General features: G+C 38.1%; 1 protein-coding gene across 9 annotated transcripts; it reads left to right on the top strand.

Moving 5' to 3' along the window:
- Window positions 1-1065: 1065 nt before the first annotated feature.
- LOC103696521 (protein transport protein SEC24 A-like) lies at window positions 1066-18861 on the top strand. Of its 9 annotated transcripts, XR_015968702.2 has the most exons (15): window positions 1108-1302; window positions 2150-2312; window positions 7525-8664; window positions 8749-8887; window positions 11820-12010; window positions 12173-12280; window positions 12459-12662; window positions 12787-13018; window positions 13108-13257; window positions 13367-13523; window positions 14957-15084; window positions 15277-15599; window positions 15931-16116; window positions 18243-18612; window positions 18803-18861. XR_015968702.2 is itself a non-coding variant. In XM_017840465.5 (14 exons), exons 3-14 carry the CDS (start codon window positions 7561-7563, stop codon window positions 18471-18473), a joined length of 3153 nt encoding a protein of 1050 aa, XP_017695954.4. In that variant the 5' UTR covers window positions 1066-1302; window positions 2646-2725; window positions 7525-7560; the 3' UTR covers window positions 18474-18861. The 9 variants fall into 9 exon arrangements, 7 of the variants coding, with proteins under 7 accessions (XP_017695954.4, XP_017695953.4, XP_017695952.4 ...); XR_001878896.5 differs by lacking the exon at window positions 2150-2312 and having other exon boundaries at window positions 1066-1302; XM_017840465.5 differs by lacking the exon at window positions 2150-2312 and adding an exon at window positions 2646-2725 and having other exon boundaries at window positions 1066-1302; window positions 18243-18861.
- Window positions 18862-24848: the final 5987 nt, after the last annotated feature.

Here is a 24848-nt window from a genome sequence, read left to right as displayed (position 1 = left end):
GGTCGGGCGGGGCGCAGGGTCGCGCGCAGGCGGGCACGCGAGCGCGGGCGGGCGCGGGTCCTAGCGAGGTTCGCTAGGTCGAACCTTGCCCGGGCGGACTAGGTGCGGGAACGCGGGCGCGCAGGCTGGCGCCTGGGCGGGCTGGCGAGGTTCTGCGCCCGAACCTCGCCTGACACACTGTAGCTGACGAGGTTCTTTGGTCTGAACCTCGCCGCAGCCATGTAATGCCGCAGAATTTGGCCGTGGGAAGTACGTGGTGAGCTCGGCCGAGGCTTGGACATGCGCACGGCATGCTCGGCCGAGGTTGGGCATGCTTGGCCGAGGCTTGGCATGCATGGCACGGGCCGGCCATGGGTGTGCTTGGCCGAATGAAGGCTTTGGCCAAGGCTCTCTAAGCAAAGTAGTTGGTCTTGGCTTGATCCTCCGTTGGCCTCTTTATGGCTCGATGTCTTCCTTGGTTGGCGGCGCTTGCGAGGATCCTCAACACAGCTTCCATGGCGGCCGGTTGGAAGCTCGGATAGGGGATTGTGCCCTATTCTTCCCCTCTTCTTTTGCACCCCCCACGCCCCGGCTTTTTATCTTCTGAATCATAAGCCGGCTGGGCCTGCCTACTTTGGTCCTAGTCAGGCCCAGCTGGCTTGGTTCTTAAATTTTAGTAAACAGAAACATTTTCTCCCACTAGACAAAACATTCTGAGTGGTATATTAGAGATAAAGAGAGGGCAAATCAAAAAAGTGGAAAAGGTGGTTGGAGTTCTTGCCTTGAGTTACTCCGATGAGTCGCTAGAGAAGGATACTGAAGAGGTGAGTGGAGCGAAGGCGGAAGCCGAAGCGCGAGGCAGGGCCGATTCTTCGAGGGGTTACAAGTAGAGCTGATAACGGGCCGGGCCTCGGGCCTATTAAAAATTTGATCTTTGGCCCAAGCCTGGCCCATGATCAGCTATTTACGAAAGGGCGCACATTAGGCCAGCCCAGGCTGTGACTCGCATGGAAACCTTATTTTAGATGGACTGGGCCAACTAGTTAATGGGTCGGTCCGACCCTTCTACTGATCATATTGGACTCTAGATTGGTTCAAGAAACGATCCAGGACTCATCCCACCTCGTCAAGCTCCTCCTGCGGAGTCCGCACCCCTACTCTCTCCCCTCCCCCTCGCGGGTTCTTGCCCTCCGACCCGCGGCCGCCAGCCTCTGCCGATCGACGGTGCTCCGATCTCCGCTGCCAATCACTCCGGCCGACCGACCCCCTTCTGTTGGCGACGCTGTCGCCGCCCCTCGGATCGCCGGCCCGCTCTCCTCTCTGGTGATTTTCCAATTCCTCTCCCTCCAGTTTCCTTTTCCTTTTTCTGTCATTTTTCTTTGGTCCTCTTCGCCCCTTTCTTTTTTCTCCGCTTCTTAAAGCCCTAATCCTAACCCTAGCTGGGAGATCTCTATGCTGTTGGACCGATAGCCGGCCGATCTCCCGCATCTCCGTCGGGCCCTAATCATAATCCAAGATGCAGATCTCCGACCTTTCTTTCAAGTCCGAACCCTAAATCCAGTTGTCGGTTGCCCATCTCTGCTTCATGCCCTGGCTTACTGAATTCTTCTTCAAGCCCTAACCCACTCCAACTGTGATCTCTGTACTTGGATCTGTAACTTTTTCTTTGTTTTTTAATTGTTATGTTTTTTGTCCAAATACTAGCTCGCTTTGATGTTCGCTTTGCTTGTTTCTTGCTATGGATTATTATGCCGGGATCTAAGTTTTTTGCTTATACCAATGCGACGGTTCCTTTCTATATGGTGTGCATTAGATACGTTGTGCTCTGACTGTTAATTATGTGAAATTCTTGTCTTTGATGTGGTAAGTCATGCCTAGTTCTTCAATTTATGCCTTGTTTTGGTATTTTGCTATGATCTTTTTATTTTCTGGTTATGGAATATTCATGCTTTGCTTTGAAGCCTACTTACGTTAGGCTTTTTATATACTTCTGATTAGTGTGTATACTATTGCTGTTTAGTATGGCATGAAGTGTGCTTGTGAGGGTGACATCCTAAACTCACGTATAATCTGTAACATTGCTGCTTGAATTGTGTTTGTTACCAGTTAAGCCTTTATGATTAGTGATTAGAATGTGATGCAAGCTGAATGAGCCTTTAACCATGCGCAGCAGACGTGTCATTTGCCGTCACCCGACCTGCTCTAGAATTTCCCTCATCTAGATTTCTTGGATCCTGGCCAATATCTCTAGGTGAATTTATAATTGTGGATTGCACCATCTCTATTCCAGTCCTTATTTGGATTTTGATATACTCTTGAAGTTCTTCTTGCAGGTATTTTCCTCAATTCCTTGTTCGGGAAATCTTTCTTTCTTTTGGGTTTTGTCACCCTAGAATCTGATTGTTTAGTGTTTGAATTATTGTTCCTGTATGTTGAGGGTTTGATGCCCATGTTGCTATGAGCAAATTTCATTTTATTTTGATTATTTAAATATTCTTTTAAATGTTCTGTTGTTTGATATTTATGATAATATTCTGCTTCTTTTTTTATTTTTTTTTTTTGGGGGGGGGAGCGGGGTTGTGTTCTTTTTACATTATTTTGTTTTTTGGTTCTATGTATTTTTTGTTCTTTGCTTATGATGTCAAGGATATGATATGTTCCTATAGATATCAAGTGAGGGAAGTAGACTGGCTTTGTGGTGTCTAAGGCAGTGTCGATGCTTGGGGAATTGGGCTTTTAGAAGAAGGTGGGTTTTTTCTCTAACTTTTATGTTTTCTGTATTATGAAATGATTGTTAACCAAGTCTTTTTTTATACTTAAGGTATTTGCACTTGAAAGTAATGCATGCTACATAAAGGTTGCCCTCTGGTATTGAAACAAGGACTGTCGTTGCAGTTGTTGTTTACTTTTAATTTTTTCTATTTTTCTGGTTATCTGGAACGATGCTTGGGATTTATGGCATGTGCAGTTGGTCTAAAAGGGAGTGCATGATGGATGGCCTGTAAGCCCATGAATAGTGATTTTTTTGGAGTTTGGCATTTTGATGTGAGAACATTTTGTATTAAGTCCATTGGTACATAAAGTTTTGGTTCCTGTAGATGTATGCTTTTGCTTAAAATGGTATCTTCGGAGAATCAGAAGTGAGTTTGATGAAAAAATAAAGTGCAGTTGTCTATCCATGTTGGGATTGCATTTATATATGGTGTAGATGTTAGGAATTCAAGAGATCCATGAAGAAACCATTTTGGTATTCTCACATGTAGGATATCAACAACCATGAAGTCTTTTCCTAACACGTTTTCTAAGCCCTTTGATGTTATTTCAAGATTTTCCATTTATCTAAAACACAAGATGCCCAAATATTCATGAATATTGAATTTGTGTCCAAAGGTTAAAGTGTCTTCATGCTGTTTTGCATGGACTAGCCCATATTGTGTCAACATTTAATTATGAGCGTTCAGCATGGCTGCCTGGCAATGCATATTTGTCAGTGTGTGCCAATCTGTTTTAGCATGTATTAGGTACAAGCACAACATGACTCAATGTGACATGTACCATGCTAGTGCTGGGTCAGCATGTAGCAATTTTATCCTTATTTTGGTCCATTAATAGTTTGGTATTTTTTTTTGCAATTGCTGTCAGCTGAGCGTCAACGCTCCTTTTGCATCTATGTTTTGAATTAATTAAGGCAGTATTATTCTTGGATAATAAGATGCAAGACAAAAAAATATAGAGCCATAACTTACTTTAAGGAAAACATTACAGTTTTTATCTTTAAAATTCAGCTGTAATTATTATATTTCATAGCAAACCCTTTAGAGACACCACATGATGAGGAAATAATTAAAATTCAAATTAAGCATAAAATAACATTAATAGCAATAGTCTGGATAGAAAAATTCAATTATATAAGCTGCTAAAGGATACCCAAAATTTTAAGCATTAGAAGAAATCTTGGTTTGATCCGTGCATAGGAGTTTCAGTTTTGGATCCAATCCTGGACAAAATATAATATGTCAAAACATTAGAGAAAAATTATAAATAAAATAATAGTAGAATAATTCAAAAAAGATAACTTAGCCATCATTTTAGTTTATTATTGAATTTGGGACTTTTGGTTGAATCATCTTGGTATTTTTTTAAAAAAAATTAACTTTATTTTTTTTAAAATGTTTCACATCATTTGAAGGTATAACTTATCAATTCATTGTTTGATTGCATTTAACACATGATTTTATGTATATTTGAGAATTGAGCTTTAGTATACCCGAACTTTCGTCAAACATTTTAAACTTCCACAATGTTTTTTTGGAATTTTATGTCAGATGCTTTCAGATATTTTATAAGACTCACAAAGTATAATCTAATCTTTAAAAAAAAAAATGCTTTGTAGAATTTGGAAAAAATGAAGAATTTGAGACAAATAATATGCAGAATTATCTATATAGCAGAGTTCTATCTAAAAAACATGATCAACCTTGTTTTATGAGAGACCTGACCATGTCAATTTGTTTCAACTGTTTCAAGCAAAATTGAGGCCATTATTATATTCGTATCTGAGTATTGAGAGAGATGTGATATCAATGATGGAATTTCTGAAAAATGCTAAGCCTTAAACAGTGTAAGTTAAATCTTGTGTTAGAAAACGTTTGCAAAAGGGGGAAGAAAGTATTAATAACAAAGAGTAGCTCATAAAGAAAATAATTTAAAGTACAAGTAGTCTTTCTATGGTCAAAAAATAAAAGAAGATAACAATAAGAAAAATGTTGTATTCATAAATTACAGGCTTTAATAAAATCTTGGCCTAATATGAGACTATTCTTATGTAAGAATCAGTTAAAATTACATTAGTACTTTCGAAGGATGTAAAGAAAAAGAAGCCTTTTCCCATTTATTCTGGCTTTTGCAACCATATACAACATTTCTATTCCTGGGGCGTAGCTGAGGGCAGCTTGGGCTGGTCTGTGTCAAACTTGGTGTGTTCTGCGGGCCAGTGCAATTCTGGTCGAGGGTGACTCAGCTATGGTGATTGGCTGGATTCAGGAGTGCACTGGTAGCATTGGTGGTTGCCACCCATTACTTGGGATATTCGGGCTATAGTAGGTGGAGACGTTGCCTTCCAAGCCAAGCATGTTTATAGAGAGGCCAATGAAGCTGCAGATTGGGTAGCCTCGTATGTGGCCGACTACTCTAGGAGAGCTCTCTGGGTTGATGAGAGAGAGCTGCCTAGAGCGCTTCGAGATTTGTTATTTTTCAACTTTTTTCGATGTATTCACACTAGAAGTATATGAGTCATCCGTTGTAGCCAAAAAAAAAAAAACATATTCAACATTCACCATCATCCCTTATCCGTCTTTTTTCAGATCAAAGTTCTGTGCAAGGTCTGCTTGATTGGTATTGAGGCTCGTACTAGCTGGCAACCAATTTGATATGGTACTGAGTCTATATTATACTATGTTGGGAAGTACAAAACAGGGAGAGGGAGGAGAGGGAGAAGGAGTGGGTTGGGGGGGAGATGAGGGAGGGAGGGAGGGAGGAAGGGGGGAGAGAGAGGGGGAAGTTTACCAACTGACAGCATCATGATATCAAAGAAGGGAGCAATGAACATCTGGTGAAGAGAGAGTGGGAGGGGGAAGAGGGGGGAGGCCTAGCAATGACGGTATGACGGTGTCGAAGAGGGGGGATCCAGTATGGGCCGAATCATCCAGTTTGGGTCGGTTCAACAATCGTTGATTATGTGTTTGTGCTTCCATTCCAAATCCCATCCACAATTTGAGCATTCTAAAGAACATATTGTGTATTTAGAGAGAGAGAGTACTAACTTAAAACACTTAAGAGGAAGATATCTGTAGAAAATGAATAAATGGTGGAATGTGAAGTTACATTAGTGACATCTAGGGTGGAGGTTGGTGGATTGAGTTAATGTGTTTACTTCTTTCAATTATCTATTATTTAGTTATATTTTGTAGGATTAACATAGTTACTTGTAATGTAGAAGGGGAATTTATTGTAAAGATTGCATAAAGCAATTGCAGGAATAAACTTTAGAGATCTTATATAGTTTGGTCTTATGTATTAACTAATAGAGCTATATAAATTTAACTTGTCAACCAGTTGCAAAAGTTGTGGAAATGTTACTATAATCTTATCCAAATTTCAAGAGTTTTCTTTTAAGAAGGAACAGGATGTAACAACTTAGATAGAAATAGCTATGATAAACAGTCATTGTAAAATTGGTATTTTCTTTCTACTATATTTGTTTGTATACTGGTGGGAGAGCGGGACGTCCCGCCATCTTGAGTGTTGGGATGGGCACCGTCTCGAGTGTGGGGATGGGGTACCATCTCAAGTGTCGGGATGGAACAAGTCTGGAAATGGACCATGCCGGGATTGGACCATGTTCTAGTAAGTCTGAGTTTGATACAAAGAGGTGAATCAAACTAATAATTTGCCAGCACAAAGATCTTATTTTTCTGCATCCACATACCAAGAATATATGCGAAAACTTTCTTTAAGAACATGAGATATATGTGTGATATAATCCTTAATATTGTATCAGATGCAACTAAAATTTGAAATTGGCATGGCTTCCTTAATCCTAGCAATGACTATATTTGTTTATAGTTAAATGTGCATCTGTAAATGTTTCGAGAGGAAGCACAAGCCCTGCCCTTGATGTCTTTCACACACACCAAGAATACCTTTTCACCATGATATCTCATAACCCCTCGACTGCTGGAATGGCCCAGATTACCAAAAGAATTTACTGTTGGAGTTCGACCTGAAGGCAGCGTTTCGTGGGAATGGTAGCTGCCTGCCTGCCTGACACATCTTAATTGTCTTAGAGATGAAATATCATTTTCCACTTAAGAGTAAGAAAATATCTGCAAACTAGTTTGGTTTGTCGCACTATTGCTTTTAGTATGGGAGATTTGAGAGGATATTAAGATGCTGTTGATTGTTTCTGAATCTAAACTACTTTAGGTGTGCATGTGGATCATCTGACATATAATTTTGATTGGTAAAGTAATATGCGTCGGAAGATATTTTTGTCAAAAATGATCCCTGAATGGTGGCTGAATTTTGTTAGGGGTCCCTTATTGAGCATTCATCAAAGAGTTGAGATCAGATGATGCATATATTGTGAAAATCTCATGTTTCGTTTTATCATGGATTATTCGGCCTTACAATTAGCGATTCAATAACAATTGTATGGAATCTCCTTTCTCACCTTTCATTCCTGATTAGTCATACATGTTATTCATGGTGTTGAAAGTACAGTGCAATCATATCTTGTAGTTTTTCTATTGGATTCATCTACTAATTTACCTGGGGGTGATAATTGATGGAAATGCAAGTGCACAGAGTTTCATCCTGAAATTAATTTGACATCTTCCCTATTTATTCACTATATATTTATTTCATATAAGATGGTTAATTTATTGATATATTGTAAAAGGTATTACATTTGATGCACTCAGATATTTTATGTTAATCACACTTCATATATGTTAAGCTTTAAATGTTTATGTTGTGATGTATCAGGTTATTCCTGCCATAAGCTGAATACTATCAATAAATATGCAGCCCATGGGGAATGATAAGCCAACAAATGTTCCTGGAAGACCTGTGTCACCCTTTCGAGCAGCCCCACAGTCTTCGACACCTTTCATATCTTCAGGTCCTGTTGTCGGCTTGGAGGCATCTGGTGCTTCTCGAGCCACAACCCCCTTTTTATCTTCAGGGCCTGGGACCATCTTGGGGGCATCAGGCACTCCGCAAACCACAGTACCATTTTTATCTACTGGCACTCAGATGTCCAATTATAGATCACCACCACCACCCCCAGTTAGGTATAATGGTCCGTCCAGTCCACCCCCACCAACATCTTACCCCGCCCAAGATGCAACTACGTATCAGCAAACACAAGCTCCTAGGTTTCCTCCTCCTGGTCAACCTGTAACGCCCTTCCGGGGTCCCGTGGGTTCTTCTGGTCCATCCCCTAGTGGATCTTTTCGTCCTCAGCCCCAGATTCCCTCAGTGCCAATGGGCCCTCCACCCCAAACTGCAACCCAAATGTCATCTAGAAGTAATATGCCCCCACCACTGTCAGAGTCATCATTCTCTGCAACCAGACCACCTCCTCAGCCATCTTTGCAAGGATATTCCTATGGTCTCCCGAGAGGTAACATGCCCCCCGCTTCTGCAGAGCCGCAGTTGCCTGCTCCTAGATCAGTTTCGCAACCGCCATTGCAGCAGGCTTTTCCATCTTCTCATGTTCCTCCAGTTCATGCTTCTTATCATGCTCACCAAGGAGGTGTTGTACCACCACCACCACCACCTATAGGAGGTCCTCTGGGTTACAATTCAAGAGAACAAATTCAATACCCTAACATAGGACCTCCTATAGGAGGTAATCTTCAAGGTCTGGTTGAAGAGTTCCAGTCATTGTCCGTTGGGTCAGCTCCTGGGTCACTTGATCATGGTGTTGATGTCAAATCTTTGCCAAGGCCACTAAGTAGTGATGAAGAGCCTATTAAAATTCTTGAGACATTCCCTTTAAATTGCCACCCAAGATTTTTGAGACTGACAACTTATGCAATACCAAGTTCTCAGTCATTGCTTGCTAGGTGGCATTTGCCTCTTGGAGCAGTGGTTCATCCTCTAGCAGAAGTTCCTGATGGGGTATATTTATAATTTCTTTTGCTTATGGTAGTGGTGCTCTTGTTATATTCATACAAACTACTTGTTAACAATTCTGTCTTTCAGGAGGAAGTACCAATTGTCAATTTTGGACCAGCTGGCATTATTCGGTGTCGAAGATGTCGAACATATGTGAATCCATACGTGACTTTCACAGATGCAGGAAGGAAGTGGCGTTGCAACATCTGTTCTCTGCTCAATGATGGTAATAACCAAGCTGATTTTTTTTTTTTGCTTTTTCTCAATGATTGTAACTCCATTTACTGAAATTTCAGGCTCTGAGTTGTGCATTTGCTTCTTTCTTAATTCTGTTATAAAGATATCTCAGTTGCTAATTGATAAAGATTTATACTGTATAACTGATCAGTTTCCATATTATCATCACCTTCCTTTTGATAATATTTCCTGCTTGCTTTGCGCTGTTTATTGTAATGGTTAAGCCTGCAAAATCACATGTAGTGGACCATTTTGACAATTTAGGAGTAAATGAAGATGGTCTCTTTTGTTATAAGGAATACCATCATGACTGTATTTATTGATATATCAAACAACAGCTTTCTAGTTGTGTAGAAGTAATCCCGGCTAATGTTTATCTCAATAATGGTGACATTGGGGAAAAGAAGGAATCTTAATGAAAAATTTTACTCCTAATAGGTTCAGATTCAGGGCAGGCACAACCAGAACCAATAAAATGTGTCGATGGTCCTTCAAGTGCTTACACATCTACCACATAGGACAAGTTTGCTGGTGCTGGATTATGGTGGTCTTGCCAGGTGGTAGACATTGCATTACTGCTTATCTCAGTATCACATGGCACGTGTACGTGTATAATATGTGTGGATTGCACATGGTGCTTGGCAAACGGACCATGTCTCCTGAGATGATTGGAATTTGGGTCAAGAGAAGTGATGGTGGTGGAAGGATAAGATCTGATGGAGGCAATTATAAGTTTTATATGATGACAATTTAAAGTGATACAGTTGATGGGATCAAGGGAGGCAACCAGATAATAGTTCTGGACTTGGTTCAACAACCTTAATCATTGCTTCGAAGGTTTAGAAAATCAAAGGCTTTGTTAACGTTATAATCTAGTAGCAGAACATTTTTCGAATCTGATGTCACTTTGAATTGTATAGAAACTTTTGGAGTGTCTTATTTGTATTGCAGAAGATGTGGCATTAGATCTAATCCATTAGGGTTTGAATATAACTATATGTAAGAGGAAGGTGAGTGGTTTGGAATCTAGAAGAATAGATGTATGAGCTGGAGGTCTCAAAACATCATGCACACTATAAAGGATTCGAAAATCAACAAGATATAAATTGCCTTGTTCTGGAAAGGTGTGATTAGGAGAAGAGACTAGAGAGTGCAGGGACCACTGGAAATAAAATGATTGATCCCAACTTGGCTCAAAAGTTATGTGAACATTGAATTTAAGAATTCATAATTTTAAATAGCCATAGAAGAATGACAAAAATATACTCTACCTTGATGTGTTATACACCAATGGGTGAAATTTTAATTAATGGATTAAAAGCACTCAGTTCACAAACTAACAATACACGCAATTTATTTGAATTGCTCCAAGTGGCTCTGCGGGGCATGTGCATGCACACATGCGCACATCACACTGAGTGATCAAACTTACCCAGAGCTTATTGTGATGCCACAAACTGAAAATTTGCTTTCTTGGTAGAGAACTGATCCTTAAGAGTCTTGAAAATTAGCACAGGAGTTTCTTATTAGAATAGGACATTCAAAGGATTGTGAATGGTGCTTTTTTCTGCCAGAAGTAAAAAAGGAGGGGTGTTGGATCCAATGGTTCAGATGTACTGCCCTCTATGTAAGAATCAATCCCTTCGAACTTCTTTGACTGGTCCTGGTCCTGACTTGCTGGTGGAAGAGCAATCAATATTGGTCAGGTCTCAGCATGAACTTGTTAGTGATGGTCCTTGACATGGTTTCTGTAATGATGGACAGTCAACCAATTAATTTTCCTTGATAATTGACGAAATTGTGAAGATAAGATTAGGGATGCAAATGAGCTGATCTTGAGTGAGCTTAGGGCAGCTTGAACTTGGTCAAGCTTGTCATGAGTTGGCTAAGCCAAGCTCAAGCTCTGTTCGTATATGTTTGTACTGGCTTGAGCTTGGCTTGATTAGGCTCGGTGATGAATACAGAGGGCATAATGGTGAGGGAGTGGTAAACAGAGATGGGAAGAGGCCTCCTCCATTAGTTCATCTAATTACCGGAATTTAGCTTGCCACTCAAAATAAAAGGATATCTATAGATCATGTTGGTACAAAATGTGATTAGAAAGGTATAAATGTAATATCACACGCAAAAAATAAACATTTAGTGTTACATGAATGTTATTTATACATTTATATTAGTGAGCTTAGTCAAGCTGAATGTGAGCAGACCAGTCATAGCTCCTGTTCAGCTTGTTTATATTTGGAGCTCAAAATTTTATCTCAAGCTTGGTTTGTATTGATCCGAATACTAGCTGCTGACTAGCAGCTCAGCTGGTTGGCATCCCAAGGTAGGAGACAGTAAAGCAAAATAGCTCCTCTCATGAAATTTGATTCAACTAATAGTTAATGTAGGTGTATACAACTTAACTATATGTAATCTTGTATACAATCTGTCCATCAAATAACTTAACAACGGTTCTCCTATGTTGTGTAGATGTTAATGTGTATGTTTTCATCATTCAGTAAAATATTCTTGCAGACCTGATTGTTGAGTTAATTGATTTCTTTATCTTTTTTGATTGGTACAAAATTATTCATTTGTACCAATAAAATTATACTAAGTATTAATTATTGGTATTTTACAATCTCTGTGGGTAGCATTTGATAACATGGCTTTCCGGTGATGTCATCTTTGCCATTATTTTTGTAATTTTGCTGCCAAGCCTTATGCTAATACTTGCATATCTGTCTCTACTAAAAGCATTATTTAGAGAATTATTCATTTGTACTAATAAAATTATACTGATACTCAGTTATTGTAATTCTACAATTTCTGTGGGTAGGATTTGAGAACATGGCTTTCAGATGATGTCATTTTTTCCCTTATTTTCATAATTTTGGTGCCAAGCTTTATGCTAATACTTGCATATTTGACTCATTTAGTTTCTGGGGAGTATTATTGTGCTTTGGATGCTAGTGGCAGAAGATGTGATGTAGATCAACGACCTGAGCTTTCTAAGGGAAGTGTGGAATTTGTTGCTCCTACTGAATATATGGTGCGACCACCAATGCCACCACTATATTTTTTCCTTATTGATGTATCGGTATCTGCAGTTCGGTCTGGTTTTCTTGAGGTAACCACTTTTTACTCTGGGAAACTTGTCTTTACCTCTATAGTGTCTGCTTCTTTCATTCCCCTGACAGTTATATTAGCTTCGTGTCAATTTTTGTAATTTTACTCTATATCTATCATCTGAATCATGGAATTCATATTCATTTTTGACATATTTATGCAGGTTGTGGCAACGACCATTAAGTCCTGTCTTGATGAACTACCTGGCTTCCCTAGGACACAGATTGGCTTCTTAACTTTTGATAGCACATTACATTTCCATAATTTAAAGGCATGTATGATTTCCCTCCAATGATCTAAATGCTGCACATAGTTAATCTGTTCGTCTTGTGGCAATTTCTGCTCCTATATTTCCATTTTTACAACTTGTTAGTTTTGTCCTGTTTTCTTGATGATTCTTTAAGACAGGCAACCTTAATGTCAATTAATTTTTTTTTGGTTTGTTCCAGTCTTCTTTGACACAGCCTCAAATGCTGGTGGTGGCAGATCTGGATGATATATTTTTACCATTGCCTGATGATCTTCTTGTCAATTTATCTGATTCTAGACATGTTGTGGATGCATTACTGGATAGCTTGCCTAGTATGTTTCAGGACAATGCAAACATAGAATCTGCCTTGGGCCCTGCTCTTAAAGCAGCATTGATGGTTATGGTAAGATGATATCTGCTGGTGACTTGTTCTTGATTTTGTCAGTGCTTCTAGGGGGCGGATTTGATAATTATGTATGTTAAATTATGTTATGCATCCTGACCCCCCTTTATTTTGTTCTGGACAGAGTCAACTTGGAGGGAAGTTGTTGGTGTTTCAGAGTACATTACCTTCTATTGGTGTTGGGCGCCTAAGACTACGTGGAGATGATCTTCGTATTTATGGAACAGATAAAGAACATACTTTACGGATACCTGACGATCCATTTTATAAACAGATGGCCGCTGAATTTACTAAGCATCAGATTGCGGTGGATGTATATGCTTTCAGTGAAAAGTACACTGATATAGCTTCCTTAGGTAATAATGGTGCAAAAATATTTTTATAATGGTCAATTAGAATATCAGCATTCCTTTTTTGACACATCTCTATCTATTGGTCATGCCAGGATCTCTTGCGAAATACACTGGTGGTCAGGTGTATCATTATCCATCATTTCAGGCACCCACTCACCAGGAGAAACTTAGATATGAATTGGCCAGGGATCTCACCAGGGAAACCGCCTGGGAATCTGTGATGCGCGTTAGATGTGGAAAAGGTAAGTAAATGGAGTAGGTTCCTCCCCCCCTCTCTACTACAAACCTCTTGGACTTCTCCTGTGAAAAATGCTATTTGATATTCTAAATATATATTTTTTGGTTCTTCAGGGGTGCGTTTTACAACGTATCATGGCCATTTTATGCTGAGATCAACAGATTTATTAGCCCTTCCAGCTGTGGATTGTGATAAAGCCTTTGCAATGCAATTATCTTTGGAAGACACCTTGATGACAACACAGACTGTATATTTTCAAGTTGCGCTGCTGTATCCTTTCTCTCCCTACGTGCTTGTTCATTGCTCTTTTTTTTTTCTTTTTTTCTTTTTTCTTTTTTTGCCTGTAACCATCCTGTTTCTTTCTTTCTTTCTTCTCCGCATAAATATAGGTTCACAAACAAGTTGATTCTCCAAATGCGGCAATTTAGATGCAAGAAAGGGAATGGTGTGAAAAATATCAGCATAAAAGAAAAGCACTTGTGAGAATAGTCGTTAGTATGAAACAACCTCATAATGCACCTGCATGCCCCCTGGGCACGTGCAAAACACACAAGACACAGAGGGTGGCAAAGTTTACTGGCATAAACATTTAAACTTGTGAATGCATGTGGAAGTGTGAGTATGTCTTTACATGCACCCATGCAAGAGAGCAGTAAAGAGATGGAGGGACAAGAGTTCTTGTACAATTGCTTTCATGGATATAAACTTGCAAACTTATGGATAAAAGGTGAACATCGATACCAGCAGCCAGAAATGCAGTCAGAATGTGGCTCTTTGCTTTTTGATGATATGTGTTTAAGAGATTATTGTAACTTTATATTAAAATCATTTCCCTCTTTATAAACTTCAAGTTTGAGAGAAACCATTCCTTCCAACTTCTTGCAAGTGTGAACTTTGAAGCATTTGGAGGTTGCTTGCTACTTCTCATAACCTTCCTTTATAAGATTCGAGGATGTCATCAAATATATACCATAAAATGAATTCTTGTTATGAAATTTATCTATGATTGACCATCAGCTTGAGGAGAAATTCGTGCTAGGGATAAATTATGCCATACATTTAATTGTGGTACATTAATTCTTCTTTATTGTAGTCTGTGTCTGTTGCAAGTGAAGGCTGTTATCTATGGCCCTTAATACTGATTCATTTCATTTCTTACCAATTTTTGTGTGATATGCTGCATGTTGTGTGCACCGGACAAGGTCAACTTTGAGAATTACGCATTACAACTGACATTGTTACGTACTTTTAACTGTCCTTACCTTTTCTGTGAGAAATCAAATCAATGCTTCTTTCCTATTAATGTTTTTGAATATTGTCCTTATTTATTTGCCTAGCTGAAATAGCTAGAACATGGCTTCCTTGTTACTGATATTTGATTGTATTTGGCATTTGTTGTTCTGTTTTCTTGGATTTATTGTCATTTTTCTTGTATACCTTCATTTTTTTTAGTCTAGTAGTAGTAGGCTAAGTTGGAATATTAATGTCCTGGCACTTAATATCCTTTGCTGGATTTCAAGGACCTGTTTTCTGGTCTTCATCATGGTTTCAACTGGCAGCTGTGTTTTTCAGATTTCTTTTATGTTCAATTTGTATCAAGTGTTTTTGTAGAATGAATGTACAACATGTTGGCATCTCTAGGTATGCTCGAGTGTTTTCTGATGCCAGTTTAAATGCAAATGTGTATCCTTAGCAAGCACAAGATATACTTCCTCTTCAGGTGAAAGACGAATTAGAGTCCATACAGCAGCTGCACATGTAGTAGCTGATCTTGGGGAAATGTACCGCCAGGCAGATACTGGGGCCATCATCTTGTTATTAAGCAGGCTTGGTAAGCTATACATTTTGTGGGTTTTCTAAGAATTATCACATCCTATACTATACTATTCTCCTAATTACCAGTCTGAAAAACCTACAGCCATTGAAAAACAGAGTCTCATAAGCTATGCATTTTGTGGGTTGTCTAAGCATTATCACATCCTACTATGCTTTCCTACTAACTACTAATCTGAAAAACCTACAGCCGTTGAAAACACACTGTCTCATAAGCTGGAAGATGCTCGCCATTTAATGCAGCTAAAGCTTGTGAAAAGCCTTAAAGAGTACCGGAATCTCCATGTTGTGCAGCATCGGTTGGGTGGGAGGCTGATATTTCCAGAATCCTTGAGATTCTTGCCATTATATGTATTGTCTCTTTGCAAGTCTTTAGCTCTTCGTGGAGGTTATGCTGATGTTCCTCTCGATGAACGCTGTGCGGCTGGTTACAATATGATGATATTACCTATAAGAAGGATGCTTAAACTTCTCTATCCTGGTTTATATAGGATAGATGAGAACCTCATAAAGGTATTATTCCGTCCATTATCATTTCTTGTTTGAGTCAATTGATGCTACTTTCAGTAAGATACTAGTAGGAAATTTATTTGGACATTACAGTGTTTTGTTTATTTAATTGTGAAGAAAAATAAAAAGAATTGCATTATTAGGGTTCTCTAGAAATTTCTAAATCTATTAAATGAAATTTTAAATTTAAAAGAATGTCATGTTGATATCATTAAGTTGGTACAATTTTTAACTTTCTGATATTCTTCCATGGAAACTGTTTCATCAGGACACAAGCTACCTCTTTAAAATTAGTCTGGTGGCTAATCATTAATTATGAATTTCATTTTTGCAGGGTCCCGAGGAATTTAATGAGTCATCTAAGCAGTTAGCCTTGAGTGCACAAAGCTTAGATCCCAGAGCACTGTATATTTATGATGATGGATTCAGCTTCATTGTTTGGTTAGGCAGGATGCTGTCACCTGATATAGTTAATAATACACTTGGAGTTGACTTATCTGGATTCCCTGATCTATCCAGGGTATGATTCTTTTCTTAAATCACTATAGAGCTTGTTATTTACATGTACTTTATAATTTAGACCACTGTATGCTTGTTGCATGGTATGTATACTTCATCTGATTAAATTACAAATTTCAAATTTAAAATCTCCTATGAAATACACATTATAACGTGTTATTGACATAATAAATAAAAATCCGTTTGAATAACTTGCACTAGATTAGAGCATGTTATTTATGCCTACTATATGAATTAGACCACTGTATGCTTGTTTTGTTCTAGGAATACTTAATCTGATGCAAGTAGATATTTCAGATCAACATTCCCTCGAGAATTGCACATTGTGACATGTTGTTGAAACAATAATAAGCAACTTTTAAAACTTGGGGCATCTGATCTGCAATCTTGTTCTCAAGTGCATTATCCCATCAAACTTATGCTTGAGTAGTTGGACTCCTGCCATTGTCAAATACCTTAAGATCTAGAAGTTCCTCGGGACTTTCATTGTCTACCATGCTGCTAAACCTACAGGCTGCAGTTCCCAGTTTAGTGGTCCAAATTACTGGACCGCTAAGGCATAAAGCAGGCCTCTATTTATCGACTCCATCCAAATAGGGCACTTAGCATTCTCATACACAGGGATTTTTATCCTTATTTCCAGAATAATTTTCTGGGAGCTATGTAAATAGACTCCTAGACTCTGCAATGTATACCATAACTGGTTCTTCTTACAAAAGAGAAGCAGAACCATGCTACCCTACCTGCCCTTTCATCTATTCCGACCACCAGTTGCTTCTCCCTCCACTATTCTTGTGTGTATTAGCTCCATGTGAGGCATGAAGAAACTACCTGACAAAAGGCAAATTCTCATTACTTTCTCATCTCATTGGATGTGTTATAGTGTTGTCTAGACCTATATTCTACCTAAACCGGACCTGATTTAAGTCCCAAAGACACCCATTATCTGGATGCTTGGTTTGGATTTAAGTGCTGAAACTTATGATAGAACTTCAATCAAGTTTTTTGGGTCTACCCAGCCCAAGCTAGACCAAACTTGCCTGATAAGATAGTAGGTCGACTTCGAGCTCAAATATTGAACTCAAATCTAGATTAAGCAAGAACTGAATCCAATTAAAATGTTCACCAATAATACCAAGAAAGACTTGTATGTTACCAGAAGCCAATTGTATAAACACAGGTTTATTTTTTAGGAACTTGTACAAGTTGATTTAGTTCAGGTTTAAATTGGATTCTATATGTTCTTTGCTAGAAGATAGGCTTTTCTCTTTTTCCCCTTGTGCCTTCTGTATATATTTAGGGCTAAACTTTTAGTGGGTTTTTGAGTTCTGTTTTTTATGGCATTGGTATCTAGAAGTCCTACCATGTTTCTAGACTGGTTTAGGAAAAGGTTAAGCCATGGAGATTGTGGCTTTTAATTATTGACTTGGATGTTTTTTTGGCTTTTACAAAGATACAAACTTGGTTTTTTAGAAAGCTTGACAGTGTCTTACCTGCTTTCTTTTTTTCTTTCCTTCTGAAAATGTATAGAGATGTTGTAGTTACTTGAGTCTTATTTAGTAAACTTATTATATTTTTAGATGCATTAAGGGAGGGGATGGTGTAAAAAATAATTTTTTGCGATGAGTGAGGGAGATTAAATTCTATTCTTCTGTCCTTTTGTCTCATCATTTTTATTCTCGAGTGTTCTTCCCAGGCTGTAAATAGGATTATGTTGGGAGCATGTATTTGTTTTCCTAAAATATTCTTCTGCACTAATCTGAATTCATTTTCAGATTTTTAAATCGGTACTGATCTGGTTTAAAGGTGCTTGGGAATGACTTCAGAAATATAGGAGATCTGCAAAAATGCCAACAGTCTGACTTCGTCTTGTCTATCTACTGGTGTTTGTCATTACTATGCACAAAAAATTCATATAGGTTTAGGGTTTAGGGCAAAAAACCCACCCCACCCCAAACAAAAGAAAAAGAGAGGACAAAAAAGGTAGAAAAGAAGAAAGAGACAGTCTTATCAAATGATTCTTTAGTCTGTATAATTGGTCATACATATTGTTCTAGTGCAATGGGTGAGTTGGTATTGTTGATTTTTGTGTGTTTTATACTCATATTTTCTCTTCTTGCTTTGCAGCTTGCATTGCTTGAACATGACAATGAGTATTCAAGAAAACTGATGAGGATAATAAGAAGATTGAGGGAGAAGGATCCGTCCTGTTTTCAATTATGCCGTGTGGTGAGGCAAGGTGAACAGCCAAGAGAAGGTTCCTTGCTGCTTTCCAACCTCTTCGAGGATCAGGCTGCTGGAACCAGTGGTTACGTTGATTGGATTCTCCAAATATACCGCCAATTGCAGAGTTCATGAAGAGGGTAACACAACTTCAGTCCTCTACCTTATGGTGTCCCACTGGTCCTCATTTTGTGTCACAAAGCAGAATAGGTATTCAGTTCAGAGCTCTGAGGCTTTTCATGTTCTGAAGGAACCACTGAGCCTGAATCAAGAGGCGACCAGCAATCAAGTTGCACTATTTGGTTTGCATTCCATTTGTAATATGATATGCTGCTAGTTTTATTCTTTATATTATATTTATTTGCTTAACTTTTTGTTCTTTGATTGTGGTAAGTAAATTTCTTCTCGTATCACAATAAGAATATTCCTAGTGCTTCATGAAGTTGTTTTTCTGTTCATTGTAGGTTATACAGCTGCTGGAATGAGAAACAAGGGATTAAATATATTCACTTTTTTTTGACTATAAGATGGTTCTTTTGATAGCAGTAGAGCTTTGCTTTTCCATTCTTTTCACAGATTCCACATAACTGCAAGCCTAGTGCAATGTGGATTCCATATCTGAACCATAAGCCAAATGCATCGTAAAATTAGCCAGCTTTGTTCTGTTTTTTTTTTTTTTTTCGCTTCTAAAAACTTTTGGAAGCTGCAGAGTATTTCCGATCCTGGATTGGTTAAATATGTTGCATATATCATCTTGTCAATCTCTCCAGTTGTATGCAATTTTTCTATATGCTGAATGATTCGCCACAATGGTCCATAACAATAAAAAGCTAAACTTATGAAATACTTTGAGATGGTATTATTTGCTGGAGATTCCTATCTGAATGGATTTCTATGCAGCTATTTTTTTAATTTTCTTTTTTTTTGAACTATTTTCTATATTCAAAATTTTCTCTGAATCTGTACGTGCATATACATATATGCTGCCCTAGGTGGAGACTGACTTTTGCTTTAGCAATACATTAGCAATACATGTAAGTACCCTATGTGCCTGGGATGGCATGCGACCTTCGGTTTTGCTTTACTGTTCATGGCTTTTGCACTCGTCGCATCTGCACAGTAGTGTTGATCTTCCCTTGAAAGATCTCACTATTTCTGGCCTTACCAAATGTGCCATATAATATATTATTCTATTTCAATTGCTTCATCTGGCCCCTCCAGTTCCTGGGGTTTTACTGCGAGCCATTTCAGTTGCAAAAACGACTGGCATATTGCAATCAAGCCGGTCACCTACAATTCTATTCTATTGGAGTAGATTCCCTCCAAATGTTTAAGATAGGGATAGCCGACGACGACGAACATCCCAAGCCAGCAGGTGCAAACCACATCGGTTAGTACGGGCCCCAGAGAAAACTTCCTAACAATCCGAGGAACCATTATATCACATGAGAAGGAACCCGGAAACGAGAATAAAAGAAGCCAATGGAGAAGAGCTAGCGCACCCGCTTCTAGAATAACAAACTACCGCTGTTTCTGCCAATGACGTAAATCGAGCTGGAATCTACTCCAATACTTCCACTAAAATTAGCACAGAGATGCTATTCTCCACTAATCCGATCCTCATGCACCAGAAAAGCACTTGCTTGATCGTTGTGCATGCCATACAAAGGAGAAGTTCAACGTGCTAAGATGGTTCTATTTTTATTCATATCCAAAACCACGAGTCATGCATTTATCATCCATACACAGCCATCACTCCAAAAAAAACTCATCTTTCTGGCACCTTTTAAAATCTGTTCTAACATTTATAAGCATCGATAATTTTAGCGCCGAAGCATCACAAAAGCGTCGACTTGCGTAGAGTGGAACAGGCTTTAATAGGAGTTTTACTGACGCTTTAAAGCATCGGCAATATTTATTCTAACAACGCTTTAAAGCGTCGTCAGAATTATTTTTAGAAAAAATATATTTAAAAAGTCTAATTAATTTTTTTTAAAAAAAAAGGCTGGATCAATGGTTCTTTTACAAATGCCCAATGTTTCTTTTACAAATTATAATTACAATTGAAGAGACAGGTTCTCTCAAATTCTGTTTCCATCTCTTTCACATCTGTGAAGGAGATTACTGATTACTGATTACTATTGTTACAAGAGATTACTGATTGATAAAATTGGGAAAATGATTATGTAGCTTTCACACTTGCAAACCACAAAGATTATTCTCGGTAGCCACCATTTAACTTGATAATCACATAGCTAGATAAAGCATCGTCTAGCTTATGCTCTGTTAACCATATCTCCTTTTTTTGTACAAAAGAAAGAAAAGAAGAAAAAATTGAGGAACTAGAGAAGCGAGCCCCCATCTCATATTTATGTTACAGCTAAATGGATTCAACCAGAGGAGAAAATAAGAGGAGAAAAAATAACAAAAAAAAGGACTACGATAGAAGAAAAGAAAGAAACATATAAAGGTCGAGGTTATCGTCGTCGGGTGGCGGGTGGACATTGAGATCGAACGGTAGAAGCGGATTGGGGCATTAGAGGCGGAGGACAATGCAGTAAAGGTCGAGGTCTCCGTCATTGGGCGGCGGATGGAGGTTAAGATCGAATGGCAGAGGCGGATGGTGGTAGACGGACGTGATGACCCCGAGATCGTCGTCCATGATGGAGGACGAGGAGCCACAGTCGCTGTGCAATTCCTCCTCGCCGGCAGGGGCGTGCGGTGGATGGACCTTCCGGCTTCTAAGTTGAGACTTGAGGGGCGCAGTGGAGAAGCACCGAGGCTGCTAGGCCTGCTGGAGGCCAGCCACTGTGGGTAGGGTTTCATCGCTTGGCTTTTTATAGGGTGGGTTTGGAGAGAGAGTGCGGTGGAATGAAAGTGCGGTGGAGTGGGGTGGCGTCCGATGATGCTTTTAAGCATCGTTTGGCGTCTAATAACACTTTTAAGCATCATCTGGCGTCCAACAACGTTTTTCAACGTCGTCTAGCCTAGGTAGTGTGCGACGACGTTTAAAAGTATTGTCTTAAGTTAGTGCTTAAGGTGATTAAGGAAAAAATTAGTGTTAAATGAGGAGTTTAGTAAGTAGGATTCCGACGACGCTTTTAAGCGTCGCCTGCTCTTTTTCTTCTTTGACCTCCAACGACGCTTAGAAGCGTCGTCTTATAAATTTGGTTTCCGACGATGCAAATTAGCGTCGTCTTAGTTTCATCTCCGCCGACGTTAATAAAAAGCGTCGGCAAATTTTGGCACGCTCATAAAATTTATTAAAAGAATGAAATTTACATTCCCTTAAACGAGGAAAAGAAAAAAAGAAAAGGAGAGAAGAGAGAGAGAGAAGAACTGAGGACATTACAACTCAAGCCTTGCAGAAGTCCTGATTACAATTTTTTGAGGTACCAGAGAATACCAATCTTTCATGAGGAAGAGTTTTGAGCCAAACCTCCTCTTTTTTTTTCTCTTCGTCAAAAAATCTCGTATGTATGCTCCAGCATGGCCATATGTGCTGAAATTTATTACACGATAGCCATGCAGCCAAGCAACATAGGGACTCCTATCACCTAAAGTCGTAAAGGATATTTGGTTCTCAAGGATATATCTTTTGACTATTACACGCACCACATATTCAAAAGAAAAAACATCTGGAAAAAGGACTATTACATATTGCATCACAGAGGGTACCACAATTTTTTGTTAGTGTTAGTGTTAAATGCATATATAATGCAAACACACCCACGCACACACGTTAAAAAGCCTTTTTTGTCTAATCTTTTTCATAAAAAATGGTTAGCAACAAGTACTATTTGGTGCTTTGAAGAACAATTGCATGCCTTCTTTTCCTTTTTATTTTTACCCGAGAAATCATGTTTTTTTTTTTGGCTATAACATGAAATTTTTTTCTCTAATTATTACTACTGAAATTACTACGCAAGATAGGATTTTTTTACTTGATATACGTAGCGAGAAGACAATTTTCTATCTCCTCTATTTTTCATTTGCAAGTATTATTTATGTTAAAACAGAATACCCTAATAATATCTAGATTCACATTTTTTATGTAAATAAATTTGCACTTTTTGGTAAAGTACTCCTCTACCTTCTATAGGATCTGATCATCCAGGAATATCAACAACAATCCTGAAAGCACAACCGAAAATAACGATATAAAAAGAAATTGATAACAATGCAATGTTATTATGCTAAATTAGTCCAATTATGAAAACAAAAAACAAGAAGTTATGTTAAATTAGCCCCTACCAATGCACCATCTCCCTCAAATAGGGTTCACTAGGACTTGGGGAATCTGGCTCCATCATTACCTATGCCAAAACTCATCAACACACCCAAATCACAAATAAAATCTAACTCAATCAAATTATTAATTACATCCAACCATGTATACACAAGAATCAAAAGGGAATAAATGTATAATTACTGACCAGGTTATACAAATCGCTATGCCGGCCTGCGATTTGAAAAGTGGGAGGTTTATTGGCTATCTACATCTTTAGATTACAACCATTGCTTGCATGCTTCTCCCCATAAAACACCGACATATCTATGGTGGGTACAAAAAAATTGAGCACCTCTTCTATAACCTTTCCCACAACAAGAGGACTCACGAAGCAAACACATGAGAAGGGGAGAAAGGAAGGAGAGGGGTGTGATTAGTGAGGCTAATGGTGATGGTGGAAAGGGAAAGTTACACAAAAATACCTAATATCATATTTAATAATTATATGTTTAAGGTTGATTAATTTGGGATTGCGCCAACATGCAATGTAGAAGGTCAACAAGTAAGAAGTGCACGAATAACTTTGACACTCGTATCACAATTCTATAGGGGAGTTTTTTGTTGGTTAGAGTAGTGGCAATACTGATAAAGAAGATCTATTGTGATATGATATGATGTGGTTTATTAAAAAAATAAAGTAACGATTTTTCATATAACCTTTGTTTCTAGAGATTGATTGCATATAAGCACTCCTCTTTTACATATTCGCATATTAAACACCTTTCTTCTTCTAGGTATTTCCCAATAAAATTTAAGTTAACTCTTCGACAACCATAATAAAATATTTACAACATTTTTGTCATTTTTCCCTTCATTCAGTCCTCCATAACTTTTAATTAGTTTGTGAGTCACTCTTGGTTTTTGACATCATCGTCATCCAATTCTAGCTCCTTGTAACCACCATTGTGAGAATTAAGATCTTGATCCTATCTCCAACTTGAGAGTGTTGGTATTGATTCTGTCTAGAAGCTTAAAGTGCCAAGTGAGAGGAGAAATAGGAAGAAACACGATAAGCATTTCATTATGCCCAATAAAAGTTAATTCCATATCCTATTAAGAAATTTCTAGAATAAAGGGATTTTAATATGGCAATATCTAAAGGAGGAGTCTTTATAGAAATTTAACATATAATGCAAAGAGTTACAAACAAAATATCCAAAAATTTGTTGAGGGGATTTATATATTTTTTAAGTTGCATGTGAGATTGATTTTGTGAAAAATGATTCAAGATTGGTCACAGTCATTGAGATAAAAGAGAGTTTTGGAAGTTAAAATTTGAGGTTATCTCTATCAATAATGAACGATTGAGATAAAAGAAGGGGGGAAAGTATAGTCAATAGAAAAATAATGAGATGTCTCTTATTTGGTTGGAGTTTTGAAAGAAAAGAGACAAAAAAGTTGTATTTCCATGAAAATCCCACGTTTTATGAGAAAGTTTTTCTCATAAGAAACATGAAAAAGTTACTTTTCCGTAAACCGAGAATCACTCCATTTTTATTTTTTTCAAAAAAGCCCTTCAGCATTAAAGAGGCATTAAAGACCTAATTTTTATTAAGCGTATAATAGGAATTACATATAACTTTTTTAGAAAAGTGGATGGTCAACCAAACATAAGCACTCTAAAAATATGTTACTTTTCTATTGTCAACCAAACATGCCAAAAAGACTTTTTTAGGCATCCTCTTTTAAAGAATCTGCTTTCCAGGAATCATATTCCTAGGAGAGAAAATGCTTCCCGCGAGCCAAAAGAGCCCTTTGTATATGGAGTAGCCTATTCCAGGAAGGTTTTAAAACCCACAATTGTCATAAGGAAAAACTGATTCAACAAACCATACACAAAATCGGGAATGGAAGACAATGATTAAAGAAAAATTCTGGGTTCCAACTGGCCAAATTGGTAGAGTTTGGTATGTTAATACAAATGTTTGATTATTCCCTTACTTTAGTATTTGATCGAGCTTCCACCCTTCTAGTTCTCAAAAGATGGTCAAGAAAAACTCATCATGAAGGAAAATTAAGATATGTAAATATCAACTAGAAAGATATATCATGGAAATTTCATGTAAAAAATATATTGAAACCATAATGGAATCACTAAGATGCTAGATTTCAGTGTTCTTTAATGATGGCTACATGTTGGTCAGGCTAAGTTAGCTCCATTTAAGTTTGATTTATTATCAAGATCTAAACCGATTCATTACAAGCAAATTTTAGTTTGC

Source organism: Phoenix dactylifera, chromosome 1 (genome assembly GCF_051530095.1).
Source record: "Phoenix dactylifera cultivar Ajwa chromosome 1, Ajwa_hap1_PhDact_Kaust_v1.1, whole genome shotgun sequence".
Taxonomy (NCBI): domain Eukaryota; kingdom Viridiplantae; phylum Streptophyta; class Magnoliopsida; order Arecales; family Arecaceae; genus Phoenix; species Phoenix dactylifera.
Note: the sequence above shows the minus strand (reverse complement) of the source record. Positions and strands in the feature narration are given on the sequence as shown.